The sequence below is a fragment of the Phodopus roborovskii genome, unplaced genomic scaffold (genome assembly GCF_943737965.1).
Source record: "Phodopus roborovskii unplaced genomic scaffold, PHOROB, whole genome shotgun sequence".
Lineage (NCBI taxonomy): Eukaryota > Metazoa > Chordata > Mammalia > Rodentia > Cricetidae > Phodopus > Phodopus roborovskii.
The window spans coordinates 15,997,652-16,014,982 of record NW_026126517.1 but is presented as its reverse complement, the minus strand read 5'-3'; the positions used below and the strand labels follow the sequence as shown (position 1 = coordinate 16,014,982).

At 43.1% G+C, this 17,331-nt stretch overlaps 2 protein-coding genes across 3 annotated transcripts in view; one reads left to right on the top strand and one right to left on the bottom strand.

Annotated features, from left to right (window-relative positions):
- Positions 1-17,331, bottom strand: part of Siae (sialic acid acetylesterase) — a 90,972-nt gene that overhangs the window by 6,085 nt on the left and 67,556 nt on the right. For both annotated transcript variants that reach the window (XM_051197107.1, XM_051197106.1), the window contains 4 exons: positions 13,521-13,659; positions 9,323-9,581; positions 7,851-7,960; positions 7,153-7,286 (listed from right to left, as the gene is read on the bottom strand). In XM_051197107.1, coding sequence (XP_051053064.1) covers positions 7,153-7,286; positions 7,851-7,960; positions 9,323-9,581; positions 13,521-13,659 — 642 coding nt within the window. The remainder of the gene's footprint in view (positions 1-7,152; positions 7,287-7,850; positions 7,961-9,322; positions 9,582-13,520; positions 13,660-17,331) is intronic.
- Positions 1-17,331, top strand: part of Spa17 (sperm autoantigenic protein 17) — a 380,810-nt gene that overhangs the window by 339,981 nt on the left and 23,498 nt on the right. The window lies entirely within an intron of this gene.

Genomic DNA, 17,331 nt, shown 5'->3' with positions numbered 1-17,331 from the left:
TAAATGTGACTTTGCAGTTCTTCCTATTACAAGAAACAGTATATTTGTCAACCCGTTGATTCTGAGATGGGTCATGAGGCTTGCTTTGGCCTTTCTGGAAGCTGAGATTAATTTGTGCCTAACCTAGGCTTCAGGAAGCCTTGCCTGGTTCTTCTAGTGTTTCTGTACTTCTGGTGTCACCAAGAGAGGAATGTGGCTGGGCTAACCTACTGCTCTCTAGACAAGGATGAGAGCTGTGGACAAAGCGGTCCATCTCACAGCTCTACTTCAACTGGAGCTGAGGCCTGGCTAATTCACAGAGCTCCGAGGGGCCAGAGCAGCTCAGACAAGATCATCCAATCCCAGGTCCCGAGATTATTCTGAGTCATGGGATTTAGAAGTGGTTTGTGACAAAGCAGTAGCTACCTAGTACAAATACTTTACAGATTTGCTGGAGAGACAGATCTGAGCATAACAACATAAAGGTAACATGTAGCCATATAAAACAGTACGGATTGAAAGACAAATTGGCAGTACAGCAATTTGAATGTACATTTCAAACAGACAGCTATCTATTGTACAAAGACATAGATAGCCTCATAACATTTTTAGGAGTTTAAAAAACAAAACCATAAAGGCAAAGAACATATGAGAAGCAATCCAAGGAGCCCTGCTTGGATGAGGAAGAATTGCTGTTTGGGGAGGTGGGGCAGACCACCTGCGTGGAGTTTGTGATGGAAAGGCGAGCTTGGAAAAGCAGCTGGCCAAGGGTGGGAACGCCCTCACTACTTGATTCTGTGAACAATGAGAGCCACTCGGGATGTGGTAGCTACACAGCACTGTGCCTCAAACCCTCTGAACTGAGAACTGGTAAATGCTCAGCGCTAAAGGATAGTTCAGTTCAATGAGCACCATTGGAACTGCTGGCATAGGCAAGGCAAGTAAAGACAGCATGGTGACGGCGGGGAAACTGACAGCCAGGAAGGATTATGGTATTTGATGCCTACCTTAGAACTTGAATACCCACAAAAGTGCACATAGTCAAGAACTGGTCCCCACTGAGTGCCACTAAAGAGGTGGAGGAGTCCTTAAGAGATGGGGCCTAATAGGAGGAAGGAAGATAGGTCACTAGGAAGTGATTTCAAAGTGGATATTAAAATGCCAGTCTCTTTCCCCAACTGCTTCCTCCAGGTACCACAATGTGAACAGGCTCCTCTGACACATGATTGCACAACAGTGACAACAAGGCCAACTAGACACTGACTGTAGTCTCTGTCCTCAACAAGCCTTTCTTCCTTTGGAGTTGAGTTGTCCCAGGTACTCATTAGGGTGGTACAAAGCTTAATGTTTCTAGACAGACAGACAGACAGACAGACAGACAGACACACACACACACACACACACACACACACACACAAGCCAGACCTATCTCGAGGGTTAATAATGGGAATGGAATGCTCAGAAATGAAACAAACCAGCAGGATCAGGCAGCCAAATGGACACAGGGCCTGAGAGAAAGCATTATAGGCATAGGTTAGAATCAGGAACATTTGGATCATCTGCTTGAGACCTAGGGCAACTCACCAAAGACAAATAGAATGTGTGGGAAATACTGTTCGAGAAAGAGCCTGTGAAGAGTCCACAGCTGGCTTAGTGTCAGTCAGTCTGTCCATTCATTCTTTGAATGAATACTCTTGATTCAGGCAGCAACCTCACCAAGAAGATGGAGTAGGGAACAAAACACAAAGTGACAATTTTTTTTTTTTACAAGATTACATTCCAGAGGAGAGACATGACCAATAAACAAAATAAGATAAATGTGATAACTAACTTTATCACCAAGAAAATAATAAATATACTGGGATATATATATTATATTATATGAAAAGAGAGTGTTTCAAGGCTGAACAAAAACAATAGCATAAGAGAGCAAGCTATGTGGATATCAGAGCATGTTAGAGAGAATTCAAAGATGACACACACTAACCCATATCCTTATATGATATTACATCTTTTGTGGTGGGAGCCCAGAGCTTGCTTCTCCCCAACAGACTATGGTAACAGGATGTTATTCCTATGATTACATCCTGTCACAAGGCAAAGAATGCATTTGCAAATGTAATGTCACTTAATCAGTTGATTTCACGTTTACCAAAAGGGAAGAGACCAAGTCAGGGGTTCCTATCAGAGAAGACTGGCCCCTGCTGCCCTCCAGGAATCTGATGGCCATAAGTCCTAGAGAAGCTTAAAGGGAATTAATTTAGCCAATGATTACAGGAGTTTGATGAGAACCCCGAGTCTCAGAGGAGACTCCAGCTCTGCCTGGCACTAGGATCCTACTAAGCCACCTGCACCAGGCTCACATCACACAGGAACTAAGAGGTAATAAATAAATATATGCTGGATGGTTTTAAGCTGCTAAATATAGTATTGTGCAGCAAGAGAAAATAGAGTTGAGAAAATACTTTGCAGGCAGTAGAAAAATAAAGTGTCAGGAATTAAAGTCAAACTATGCCTAGTATACTTAAGGGAAAAATGAGCCAGCCTATATGGCTCAAATGGAATAGGCAGAGAGCATTAGGAAGTGAGATCAGGAGTGATGGGAGCAGAGCATACATGGCTTTCTTGGCATTAGCTGAAAGTCAATGGGGTGGTGGGGGTACACTGGAACCCTGGCTGATATATTGAGACTATGCTAAAGAGGAAGAGTCTACATGGAAACAAGAAGGAAGGCTATGGATAGGAGACAGTAAGTCAAGGGAAAGTCTTTGGCTGGTGAAGGAGCAATTGGGGAAATCAAGAAATGCTCTAGACCCCATATGATGACCAAAAAATAGGACTAACTACTTCATGCTAGAAGTTGATATGTTCCGTCCCTACAAAACACAAGGGCTCCTGAGAAATGCTTTACCGAATCAAGGTACTGAGTACAAACGAGTGGTGAGGGCCCAGTCATACATTTGATGCCTATACCAACCCCTCCAAAGTTCAAGGAGCTTTGAGGAAGAAGGGGAGAAAAGAATGTAAGAGTCCAAGGAAGAGTAGACCTTTAGAGGGGTGGACCACTAACTTCTAGATATAACATGGCTAGCCTACTTGAACTCACAACAGTTGTGATTACCTGCGCAAGACCTATATAAGACTGGGCTTATAAACACATAGTCATGAAAAGGGGAGGGGCTTGTTGAGGCCCAATCCCACCCCTTCCTGAGGATTTGTATGCAGCTAAAAGTTGATGAGAGAGGGACAGACATTTCCTCCAATGATGTAGCTACTAGTAAGGTGTCCATAATATAACAAACCTTCACCCATGATCTTACACTGAGATATACACAGACATACACACATACAGACACACACACACACACACACACACACACACACACACACAAAAGTAGAAGAGGAGCTACCTGGAAAGAGGAGGAGGAAGATTACCAGGAGAGAGAGGCAGACAAGAGAGAGTAATGGGGTGAGTATAATCAAATTGCTTATGTACATGAAGAAAAATGTCCTAATGAAACCTGTCATTACATATAACTACTACGCAGTAATAAAAAAATCACATAAAAAGGAAGAAAATGCCTTAGCACCATTGTGACACAGGTGTTCCTGCTGGTTTTTTCTTTCTAAGTTTTCTGGTATTTTCTGATGATTTAGACAGTATCTCATTCTCAGCCCTAGTTCTAGCCAATGAAAGTCACCAGCCTTCTCCTCTCTCTCTCTCTCTCTCTCTCTCTCTCTCTCTCTCTCTCTCTCTCTCTCTCTCTCTCTCTCTCCTCTTTCTAAAGTCATGATCTAACAATAAGTCAGGCCACATCTGGTCAGCATCCAAATTGTTGTCTGACTCTATTTCAAAGTGCCTGACCCCACCAGAGAAGCTACAATCTACACAGACTACTCCATCCAGCCTTACCACACTGTGCAGAAAGAAAGAAAAAACTGACATCATCCCTATACACATGCCCAGATGAAACTCTGAGGATGTTTTCTGCTTCGTGAGAGATGAGTGAACATCAGGAAAACAGAAGGTTGAAACTGTGACAAGAGCCTTGACTGTGGCACAGAATTAAAGGAACATTCCGGTTCCTTTAATAGGATTCTGCTACACAAACCTGTCTTAACACAGGACATGACCAACTATGCTTCAAAGCAGAATCCCATAAAAATGAAAAGAATAAGGCTGGAGAAACAGCTCAGCCAATACAGGGCTTGCATGGGATGCTTGGTCAGTGCTGTGGAAGCAGAGATGGAGTTCCAGGCTATGAGAAACTTCATCTCAGAAAATGATGGACAGCACAGTGAGGAGCCACATGCATGTATACGCACATGCACCCGTGTACACACACACACACACACACACACACACACACACACACACACACACTGCAAATGGAACCACATTCACTAGCCAGTGTCATAATGGAAACAAAACAACAAAGCCACTGGAAACTGCCTTAAAGCTCAACAGGCAAACAGACCTGCTGCCATCAGCCCCTCCAGCCAAAGGCCTTTCTCAAAATGGCAGTCAGCTGGGAATCCAATTGTCTGGTTTCACAGACCGCACTACTGCACACTGGCCACATGGGGGCACCATCATACTCCACACCCAAATGAAATGCTTGTGTTTTTCCTAAACTGAAGTACCTGGAAGCGTGGTTCATTCTCCTGTGGTGCTTCTTACAAATACAGGGACTAATGAAGACATAGAACTGCCAAGCAAAAAACCCACAAAACTGGACACATTTGGAAGATGTTACAAATAACACAGAAGTTTCCAATCTGTGCCTCCAAGGTTCTGCTTAAAACCCCAGTCTCCAGATCTTTCTCTCATGCTTCCAGCCACCTCTCTATCAGTAACTCGAGTATCCCACCAGCTCTGCCAGGCCTGGATCTGTAACTGTTCTCTTCACTTCATCTTTCCTAACAAGACAGCTATATGCAAAAATTATAAACACCCAGCATGTTTTCATACAGATCAAGATATGGACTACTTAAAAAAGAAACATGCTTGACAAATTGCTCAACACCACACAGCTGAAGGAGTGTCACTGCAGGAGTTGGAATCCCAGGCGTCTAACTCTATACCCAGGAGCTAAAGCGCTATGTCTTTGCTGTTTCCCTTTGAATTCACATACTTACATAAATACATATGACAATATTACAAGTAATCGGCATATTAAAGTTAAGGCTAACGGGTAAGGGACTTTCATAAACTAAATTCTAAGAGAAAAGAGCAGATGCTGTGTTTATAAGTATCCAGTATATATTTTCATTTGAATTAGAGTCACCTTCAAACACCAAGTTCACAGGCTGAGAGAGAAACAATAGTACAGAACTGGGTACAAATGTAAAAAAGAAAATAATCAGTAAGCCATGTTAGGTGAAAGGAAGTCAATAAAACCTTTTCTCAAAAACAGTGAATGGTGGCTGGAAGTGGCTGTGTGGATAAAGTCTGCATGCCTTGCAAGTATTAGGCTCTATGTTCAGATCCTCAAAATGCACATAAAGCCAGGCTCAGTAGCATACACCTGTAGCTCCAGCATTTCCACAGCAAGAGAGGAAGCAGAGACAATAAAGTCCCCTAGAAGCTCGTGGACCAGCTTGCCTAGCCTGTAAGCAATGGGACCCTGTTTTAAGGTGCAAGGTGAGGACTGGTGCTTGTCCTCTGACTTCTATATGCACACTGTGGAAAACGCACAAACACATGCTACAACACAAACACACAGACACAAGAGGCTTCTCAAGGAGGGTACGGTAAAAGAAGACAAAGCACAAGAGACAGAAGGGTAATGAGAAGAAAGTATCTATGTTTCACAGGGTGGTATCCGAACCATGACAGTGGCCATTCCACTGATGGCTAGACCTTCTTTTCACAATATCTTAATTGTGTGATTTCCTAGTTCATAAAAGCCAGAACTATCACTCCGCTAAAAAGTCTAGAACATGTTTATTCCTTTTATTGGGGGAGGAACAGAATATTTCTGACTAGCTTCCACTAACAAAAAGCACAGCTTCTTTTTTTTTTTTTTTTTTTTTTTGACAATGTTTTCATTTTGTGTTATAAGCCATTATTTAAAGAGTGTCAACCAACTACATATTAGAAATATAAAACTGACTCCAAAAACATAGCCATCCATACAACCACATGTAAACCAAAACAAGAGTATAAGTGATTACTAAGAAATGCATTATCTAGGAAAAGGGCATCTAACCCAAACTCTAAATAGTCACAAATAGTTTCCTAAAATCCAGGCTGAGAACTAAGTAGGAAAGTGTGAAAAAGAAAAACTGTTTCAAACAAAGAATGTATATGATGCTTGGAAGTCAGAGAATATGGTAAATTCTAAATGTCTAAGGGATAACAGCAAATCAGGGAGATAGTGGGGGACTGATCAGTTTGTGAGGAGGCCTAGTGAGGCAGCAGGACCTGCCTTAGCCAGGAGGGGAAATGCACAACCCTGCTCAGCCCGGGACAGTCCACACTCTCACACATAGTTGCTAGAGGTACACATTTACACAAAGTCATAATTTTAACAATAAATGGGGATGTGGGCAAAGCCTTTGGGGGGGTATGTTTCCTTTCTGGGAATTTATCCTATGGCAATAATTAAGCTACAAGGAATCTGCTTTCAGGAAAATAACACAGCTTATATAAGAGAAACCATCTAGTACCTGCCCATTAAGAACTCATTTAAATATGTTCCAATGCATCCATATTTCAGTCTGTAATCATAACAAGTTATGTTGAAGAATATTGTTTATTGGTATGTAAATGCTTACAATATAATATGAAGAGAAACAATAACTTATTCTCAAACAGAAGTATGCTTTTTTTCTTGACTTCTCATTTTAGCTTTATGGTGGCGGTAGTTGGGATTTTTCTTTTTTCTTTTTTTTTGGTTTTTGTTGGGGTGTTTGTTTCATCTTTTACAGTTTTTCCAGTGAAACTGGAGTGATTTTATAATAAGAAATACTAGTTGTATAGTAACATTTTTAAACGTTAATCATCTCTTCAGTAAATCCATATGAATTAAGGGGTATATACAGCTTGGAGCTAGCACACACTGTGAAAACAAAACTGGGAAATGCAGATTCCTGGGCAGAGATCTGCATAGCACACACCTTCCATAGGCCACACACGTGTCCATAAACACTCTTCCTCTGAACACATACCTGGACAAACCCAAAAGGAAAGAAACGCTCTGTCTGTCCCTGGGAACCATAGTGGAAGGTCTGACGCCAATCTTCGATGAGTGCAGGGAACATGCATGAATACAGGTCCCTGTTATAATTTGCATTGGACTCCCCTAAAAGAAATCACCAAATTTGTGAGAGGAATTTGGTGTGGATTTTTTAAATGCCCTACATTCTTTCTCCCCCATCCATGTCCTGAGGTAGTAAGTGGCCTTGGAGCTCTCAAGGCTGGTGTCATCACTTGCTGTGGCCAGAGGCATCAGCAAGCATGACGCAAGCAGAAGCTTCAAAAGAGCCTCAGCTTTGGGCATGGCTCTCTCTGTTCCTGGAACTCTGGGACCATAATGGAAATGAAATATAAGTGTGAGACAATCTGCTAAAGGACAGGTCACCTGAGAATCCCAATGCCCAGCACACAGTCCCCAGGCAATGGTTATGAGAGACAGGCCATCCTTGGTCCACTGGCCACCAGATAACTTAGCAGATAGGCAAGGACAAATAAGAGACCCCAGACAAAACCAGCTGAAGCATCAGATAGGATAACCCCTCTGCTAACCCAGAAAAGAGAGACCTAAATGAGAATATAAACTCACTGGGCTTTGAAGCCATTAACTTCTCTGGGGCACTTCAATACACTGCAAAAGTTAATTGACACAATGGAAAAAGGGCAAGCTCACCCTGATACCATAGCACCCCTTTCAAAGTCATGTTTTGCAGTGGATGGATCATGGCATTCCAGAGGACAGAGTGTGTTACAGGTCCCGTCACAGAAGCAGGTGGAAGGAACCTAAAATCAGCAAGATGAACAAGGCCACCAGATCACAAGACAGTAGCCTACCCACACTGACTTGGACAAACCTCAAATGAGAACAACACAGAGGAATCCAGTCGATTGCATTTCACTCAAAAACATGGGAACCATCTTGGACCTCTACCTCCTGGCTCTTCTGAGTCTGTTCTGTGTGAGTCCACAGTGAGCTGTGCCCGTTTCCAGATAAGGCCATTGAGGCAGAGGGAGGGATGATTTACAAGCAATAAATTCAGCTAACTGCTACTCCGTAGACAGATGCTTAGACTAGCTTCAGTGTTCCGCTTTTGTGAGCAATGCCATATCTTCCATATATCTAAACCAATGTATACATACTTAATTCTTTTTATAAGATTAAACTCCCTGCAACGGCATTACTTAGGCAAAATGATTTTTTTTTTTAGACTTTGGATATGGTCCCAAATTTCTCTGTGGAATAAATATATATATATATATATATATGTATATATATATATATATATATATATATATATATATGCATTTGACTTTGCAGTAGCTCAATTTGAGAATCCCCACTTTTCCACACGGTTTGCGCTTTCACTCCCACTCCTCAGAGACCTGAAGGACCTGGCTTTAAACCGCTGCACATGGTAGATAAGACTCTCCCTCCTACTCTACTACAGGCCATTCTTTTTGTCCACACTGGATGCCTCCACCCCACCCACACCCAGGCAAGCCTGTATCCAAATATCCAGTACTGAGAGCAAAGCCCTCCTCTTCCAAAATGAATGAGACAGTCAGTGCTCATTAAAGTGGACCACATATTCATCTGCACCGGCGTACAGCTTTGGTTTTGTTGTTTTGTTTTGTTTTTAACTAACTCGTTCTTTCTCTTCCCAAATATTCTTCCCACCCAACTTTTCCCAAGCAAGCTTTCATACTCTGCACATTAATACATTTTTAAGTACATATTTAGACATTCCTTCCTGTCTGGATGCTCACTCTTGAGCATGAAAGCACCGTGACCAGGAGGAGCCCAGGCACTGGGGCCAGATTAGCCTACTTCCTAGCCCTATCCACGAGCCAGTTATTGATTCTCTGTGGGACTCGGTGTCTTTAACTGTGGAACATCAGCAGTATAGACATTTGGGAGGCGCTTCCAGAACCAGATGAAGTAGTGCATGTAAGAGCCTAGGACAGTACACTCTGTATTGAAGCTGTCCGCAAGGACTTAGCTAGTGCCATTACTGGGTTAAATGTTCAGAATCCCCTCTTGACGTGTACCCAGATGGCTACAGTGCTCATGACAACACCACGTGTCCTGTGCATGGATAAACTCCATACACTCAGGACAAATGTGGACATTCAATACACACTCACCTCTCCAAAGGACACAAGGATCCCTCACTCTTGCAGTCGCTCCTCATGGGCTTTCTCTCAGGCTGAAGAACTCTTTCACTGCCTGTATTAGGGACTCCACAGGCTTTCAGTGTCCTTCCAGATGACCAGACTTCAATGGGTGTCCCACCCCAACTGGAGGAGACCAGCCCAATGGGATATTGCAGAGTATCATACAGGTAACGGCCAAAGAGCCAACATACTGCTGACATGTAAGTGAAATTTCCATGGCCCAAATTTCCTGTACAGAGAAACAGTTACAGGGAAAGGCATGGGGAAAGCAAGGAACTGGAGCTGTCAGATGGGTCAAGGTGAGAGCAATGGGCATGCGCCACCCCACACTCCTTTCTTAGCCCTTCAGAAGCAGGGTAAGATGAGGGGCAGAGACAAGATACAGCTTAGCTTCCAAAGCTCCCAGAGGGAGTCTCCACCCGAGGGTGGGAGTGGGGCAGCGGACCCACAGTAACACTGACAGTTTCTCTTAATTGTTCTTCAGTTTGTTTATTTTTTTCAGTTGTTCAGAATATCTTTGCCCATGACAAGGTAATAGAGCTCTCAACCTGGCATGAAGGCAAATGGAAACAACTGTGTTGCGTTTATGTAATCAGAAAGCCAAAACTCTAAGCAGGTTTTGAAATACCCTAGACCCTCAGACACCTTGGAACCCAGGAATATTTACCTTCCTCAGAAGGTAAGGGGTACAAAACACCATCAGGTCCCTTTTCCAGCCCCTTGACTGTCGTTCCTCTTGTCCAGCCACTCACGTAAAGCAAGCAGCCAGAAGAGAGAGACAAGCTGTATTTTTTTTTTTTTTTCTGGGTGATTTTATGACCAATTCCATAGCTGAAGTAATGAAGATTTTTGACACATAGATGCTGGGAAACCCGGCAGAAAAGGGAGGCGCAGAAGCCGTTACCAACTCGGCTCTCTCACCAGCCCCATCTACTATATCTGTTCCCATTCCGCAGGAACCAAGAGAAGCTGCAATACGTGAGCTCCCTCATAGTGGAAGCTGATGACGGGAGGGGGATGCAAACACACACAACAACAGGATTGATGCAAATCGGTACTTAAGAAAATCCTCCCATACATGAGGCACTGCTTCACACTGAAAAGGACCCAAACCCAAGAACTGATGGTACAAGAGCAAAACCAAATGAACTTCAGATGAATGAGAACTGACTGAGTATCTACTATGTACACAATGGTTGAGACCCAGCAGCAATGACAGGCACAAAGAACATCTCCTAAGTTCTAAAGTTTACTGAATGTGTCAAGTGATTAGCTAAATAAAATGCCAAAATACAGTGTGGTAAGAGATAAAACAAGTTTTAGGCAGGGTTTACAACAAAGAAAAAATATTAAATGAAATGAAGTTCATAAAAAGCCTGGCTTAAGGATTTCTGAATCTTCTTCGAATCCCCCATGACAGTGCCCCTTACCAGCAGGAAGTAGTTTGGAAAGAACAATGCCCAAATTCCCAAATATTGTCTATAAATGTTTGTTTTCATTTAAATGGACTTTGTTATATAAGATAAATTTTTAAAAATTAAAAAAAAAAAAAGCCTGGCTTAGGGACTACAGAGGTGTCTCAGCAGTGAAGAGCACTGGCTGCTCTTCTAGAGGACCCAGGTTCAATTCCCAGTGCCCACATGGCAGCTCAACGGTGTCTGTAACTCCAGTTCCAGGGCTTCTGACACCCTCACATAGACATACATGCAGGCAAAACACAAATGAACATAAAATATATATTTTTAAAGCCTGGTTTGGACTGACTTCCTCCCATCTCTGTGCAACCCCATCAAGTCACTTCCTGCAATAATCTTCTCAGGGTTTCCCTCTGTGTGGTCTAAATGACCCCACAGGAGTGTATGTCTGAATGTTTAGTCATCAGTTAGTTGAACTGTAGGACAAAAATTAGGAGATGTAACCTTGGCTGGGCAGTGGTAGCACACACCTTTAATCCCAGCACTCAGGAAGCAAAGGCAGGTGGATCTCTGTGAGTTCCAGGACAACCTTGGCTTACACTGAGAAAATCCGTATCGAAAAAATAAAACAACAACAAAAAACAATAATGGGAGATGTAGCTTTGTTGGTAATATGTCATTGGGAGTGAGCTTTGAGGTTTCAAAAGTCCATGCCAAACCCATTCTCTCTCTCTCTCTTTCTCTCTCTTTCTCTCTGTCTTCTCTCTTTCTTCTCTCACATCCAAATCAGATTAAATTTTCTGTGATGCAGTAAGAGGTATGTGGTAAGAGAAAAAAGGAGAAATCTAAGAAAGACCTTGCCCACTCTGCACTTCTCGCCCACTCTTGAGAGCTGCATTGTCTCCTTCAGGTTGCTACTGAGATGCCACTTAGCTCTGGTGGGACTCCGTGGCTCTCTGATTGCAAACACTACTATATTCCAATCCCACTGTCCTTGTCGGCTCCCTTTTCTGATGGTGTTGATTTTTTTATTTTTGTCTTCACCATCTTACCTGTCCCATGATATCTGAATCTATTCTGTCTTGCATTCTGATAAAGAGGTATCATACACTATCCAAACCTAGCTTCAGATAACATGTAGCAAGAGCTCATTGAGCAAAGAATTCAACCAGACATCACCCAAATCCACTCAGTTCTGAAATTATCTCAACAGCAGAATCCAAATACTGTGAGAATAGACAGCATTCAACACTTGCATTTTTATCACAATTGTTTATTAACTGATGGTGACTGATGGTGTGTGTGTGTGTGTGTGTGTGTGTGTGTGTGTGTGTGTGTATAAGAGAGAGAGAGGTGGTAATTATTTCTACCATGTTGGGTCCTAGGGATCAAAGTCAGGTTGTCAGGCACGTAAAGAAGCACTTTTACCCAGAGTCATTTCGACTGCCCCTAAGCATCAGACAGACAGTATGTAATTTACTAATTACTGGTTTCCTGTATTTTTTCACAGTAGACTGTAAGCACATGAGGTCAGGTGTTTTTACCTATGCAGTTCACTGCAATACCCAAAGCACTTAAAACAGTGCCTAGCATTTAGTGGGTACTCAGGGGTTTGAAGAATATACTAATACTTGAAAAAGATGGAATAGATAAAGTCTCTGAGGTAAAGCACATACAGAGTAAAAACAAAGGTCTAGAAAGAACACCAGGACTATATTTGAAAGGAAGGGTTAAAGCAGCAATGAATGGGGATGGCCAGGAGCTAGAAAGAAGGATTACCACACAGGCCCGGAGCATGCAGAGGCTAAGAGCAGTGGGCAACAGTGCCAAGAGCTGCAGTCCATAAGGAGAGTGCTGAGTCCATAAGGAGAGACGCTACCTTGAAGTGAACAACTTGTTGAGGTACAAGAGCCAGATTGGAGGACTAAAGAGTGAACCATGTTGCTGGACGGTGGTGGTGCACACCTTTAATCCCAGCACTGGGGGGGGGGGGCAGAAGCAGGTAAGGGGTATCTTGGAGATCGAGGCCAGGTTGGTCTACAAAGGGAGTTCAAGGACAGCCAGGACTACACAGAGAAACCCTATCTCAAAAAGGAAAAAAAATAAATAAAAACAAAACCAAAAAGAGTGAAACCTGTCAAGGCAGTGAAAAGAATGAAAACAGAAGGCACTATAGGATGTATAAAGCAACAGAAAGTGATGCAGCTTCATGAGAAGGGTGTTGGTTGCATGTGGCTTTGTTTTATTTTGTGAAAATAAAGAACAAGGCTAAACCCTTAGAGCAGGAGATGTCTGGCTGTCATACTCTGTGTCCTTGGACTAGTGCAGAGCTTGTGGAGGAGGAGACAGAGATATGAAATAAAGACTCTGTTGAATGGAGAGAAAGAGCAGAATAAAACCTGATGAAAGATGGCTCTGGAAGAAGCTGGCTGGAGCAGATCCAGATTCACTGAAAGGACATCAGTAAGTTGTCCTCAGACACAGGCATGGAGTAGGGAGGATGCTGGCCTGCCTCATGTTAAACAGCATCAGTACTATTCTAAAGTAAAAGAAAGAACCCTTTCCTGAACACCAGGGGTTAGACACAGGACGGATACTTGAGAAGAAACATGAAACCATAATCACCAGGAATAGGATGGAGTTCCAATAGGAATAAAAGGCTAGTTCGGTAACAATAAGCAGAACCAAACTAGGGGTTCTGCTTAAGTCACTAACCCATTCCCTAGAGATGCAGGTTGAAGCACCCAACATACCTGCAGTGGGCTTGGACCATGACAGGTCCACCTTATCAAGGTCCTCCAGCTCCTCCTCTGCCTGGATGAGGGAAACAGAGAAGATACGCACAGACTGGTAGGCAGCAGCATCAGACAACTCCTTTGAGGCGTTGAAGATCTAGAAAGATCAGAGAGTCAGTTAACTTGATAGATGGCAAACTGGCTTGCAGCTTCTCAGTAAACACTTTTTCTAGTCCTTTGGGCTCCTTCTGACACTTGGATATACTGAGACTAGATAAATAAACAAATCACTGATGGGCTGGACCAAAATACCTGGATCCATTCTGACCAACAGAGACCATGATGTTCCAGAAGACAGTTCACTAACAATGAAACCTGATATCCTCCACAGAGCTGTGTAGGGGTGAGGCTAAAGAACACTATGGATTACATCATTTTATTTTCCCCCCATGGTTCTGGTGCATGCCAGCTAAACCTATCACCAAGCTACACCTCCCAGCCTGTAGATTACTCTAATTTGAAACTAGAAGGCTTGTTCCCTCTGGAAACTGATATCTGATAACACAAAGCATCTGAATTAATTTCTTTTAATGATGGTGTTTAGGGAGTGTCTGTGGAGACAACAGAGACCATAACTTATATAATCTATATACCATTTAAAAAACAAAACAAACAAACAAAAAAAAAGATTACAAAGAAACACACCTGAGAAATGACTATGGGTACTAGGCTATCCTCATCTTGATATTGGGGAGTAGTCACCAAGGAAAAGGCTGGTAAGAGAGGGAATCTGAAACGTGCTGCCCAGAGGAAGGTTCAGGAGAGTCCCAAGTAATTAAAAAAGAAATGTGTCTATCCAAAGATGCCACATTTCCCCAAACCACTTCACAAACCCTCATGACATGGTGGTCTGGTGTTATTCTGGACAAAGTTGTGTGCACTGTGTCGAGTGACTTACTCATTAGGTCTGTTAAGCCTCATTCCTCTACATCTTAGGAGTACCCTATTTCCTTTCATCTTGGTTTCTTGCACTGTTGTTGGGTTATTGTTTTGGATTTTGTCTTTGCTAGGATTTCTATTGCTGTGATGAAACACAATGACCAAAAAGCAAGTTCTTATAGGACCCAGGACCAGCAGCCCAGGGGTGGAACCAACTACCCTGGGCTGGGCCCTACCCCATTGATCACTAAATGAGAAAATGCCTTACAACTGGATCTCAAGGAGGCATTTCCTCAGAGAGCCTCCTTCCTCTGATGACTCTAGCTTATGTCAAGATGACACACAAAACTGGCCAGTACAGGTTTTGTTGTTGTTGTTGCCTCTATTTTAAAAAGAATGGATGGGCAATATCTTGATTTGCTTTTGTACTTGTGTAAGTGTTTGCTCTTGAGTCCTCTCCATCCCCCAGAGCAGGACAGCTTCTCCCAAAACAAAACAAAATGAACAGGATCATCAGGAAGGCCAGTCAGTTACTACTCGCCTCAGGGAGCAGGCTCTCCAGCTGAGTCCGGCTGCAACAGCAAGGCACAAGAGGCCAGGGTACTTTGCATTGGCTTCCAGCCACAGATACCGCAGCTGCTTCCCTTTCCCTCCCACCCAACACAGAGAATACAACTGGCCTTCCAGCCCATGGTCCAGGATAAGGGAAAGGCTAAAGCAGCCTTCGTGCCCTCACAGCATCTCATTGAAAAATGCTGCCCCTAGAATCACCTTTGAGTTGACCACTGTGTTGGCTGCAACCAACAACATAACTAGATACAAAGGAAATTGCTCTCTGGTCACTGTGGGAGCCACAGCCTGATGTGCCTCCTGGGTGGCAGCAACTCCAGCCTGTGGAGAGGACTCTATACTTAGGAAAGACATTACACATGATCTCAGGAAAATGCCATGGAAATCCTGATCTGTCTTCAGGATCTTACCGTTGAATGGAAAATAGATGGCAAAGAGAAACAAGCTGATGTGCTCACAGTGTACTTTGGCAAGGAAATTATTTTTCAGCAGTAAGTACCTGTAAAAAGTCACCTCCTTTGAAATTCAGTTCTGCACTGAGCACGAAGCATCATATGTTGCTTCCATGGAAACAGTGGATGAAGCTGCTTTCATTCTCTCCACCCACACTAGCTTCCGCACTGCCTGGGAAGGCAAGCAGCTCGTAGCAATGAGACACCAGCTTAGGGAAGCAGGATGGGAGAACATGCTACTTGTCTTTCAGCCCCATTGCTGAGTCTGCCTGAGTAGTGCCAGGGTATCGGAGTCATGGTGGCTGGCATTCTCCTGTATTGTTACCAGGCCCCGGAACTGGATCCAAAACATTAGCTGGAACGCTTCCATCTTTTCTCACTTATGCCAGAACTGGAAAGCCGGGTGTTAACAAAAATGGGGGTGGGGAAAATTCATGCCCTACCTGATGACAATTATGTCTGAAATTGGCCCCCTTTCCCAATCCCGCTGCCTTTTTGATGGAAGCATTTCCTCTGGGATATTGGCAGCAAATTTAGGAATAAAGAGATTTCAGGAAGATTTTCATTTAAATGACACTCGGTTTCCCCGCTGATGAAAGGGAAGCTTTACTCCATCTGCTGAGATCAGACTTCATCTCATCAAACACCTCAGTGTAATTATTTCCCTACCAAGTATTTAAATGAGGATGCAAATGAATATCAAGGTATTTGAAGTCATTACCGCTGCCTGGGCTGAGGGAGAGCACCGCTGTCTCCCCAGGGACCAGACCGGTCCCCATCAAAGCAGCTGCTCACCAGTGTTCATTCTGTAACCTTTATACCACATTCTTGAATTAATGAAGACACGTCAAGAATCTATTTCCCTCAGAGGCTCTAAGCACAGGGTCTGTGAGGGGGGAGCAAGACATGTATGTGTGAGTGTGTATGTGAACGTGTGCAAATGTAAACGTGTGTGCGTGCCCACACTCACACATGTGGTGGACAGACATTGGAGATTTAGAACCTTCTTTCACTTCTACTATATCATTTCCAAGGTGAGGTAACTGCTGTCTATAAGCCATACACCACACTGCTAAGAGTCTGCTATTGGAATGTGGTAACCATCCCTCTCTTCCGTATATTTAATCTCTCTATATGTAAATAAGAAAGAGGGGAGTGCCAAGTGATTGAAAATTTGGGCTTCTTGTCTGATACTGGCCATCTTTTCCTGAGCCTCACTAGAAATATCTGAGTCTTAAGACCTACCCTGTGGTGGCAGATGAACATTTAGACTTTTCTCCATTTATAAACATCTCACTTGGTGTTATAAATAACATTCAGCTTTAAAATTCCACTTTACCCTAACAACAAGATGGGCATACAATCTGCCATTTCCTTCTTTGAATGTGAAGAGGGGTAGGTTATAGTGAGAATCTTACCTCCTCAAAAAGGCACATGGAGGGAGAAAGGGAAGAGAGACAGACCCTGTGCTTATGTGCACTGGGAATCTGTACAGGGAAAGGAGCAAAAGCATAAAGGGGGGAGCCATGTAATGCATCCTTCCTATCAAAAAACAAGGTTCTGCAAACTGTTAAAAGACTGGAAAATGTGGCTTTTGGTATTATCACACCTAAAATGTTGCCTTGCAAACTAAGTTCAGAGAGAGAGAGAGAGAGAGAGAGAGAGAATTAACACATATATGTTTCAGATAGAACCCTCATTTCTGTCCCCCTCCATCTCAGAGCTCTCAGCCCTGAGTTAATTCAGAAGATGCTCAAGAGAAAATTCCAGGCAGAAAGAATGTGTTTACACGTAGCAATCAAGATCTGATTTAGCTTGACAGAAAATGGGATAGGATCCCTTGGCATAGTCTGCTATTGAGAAAGTTA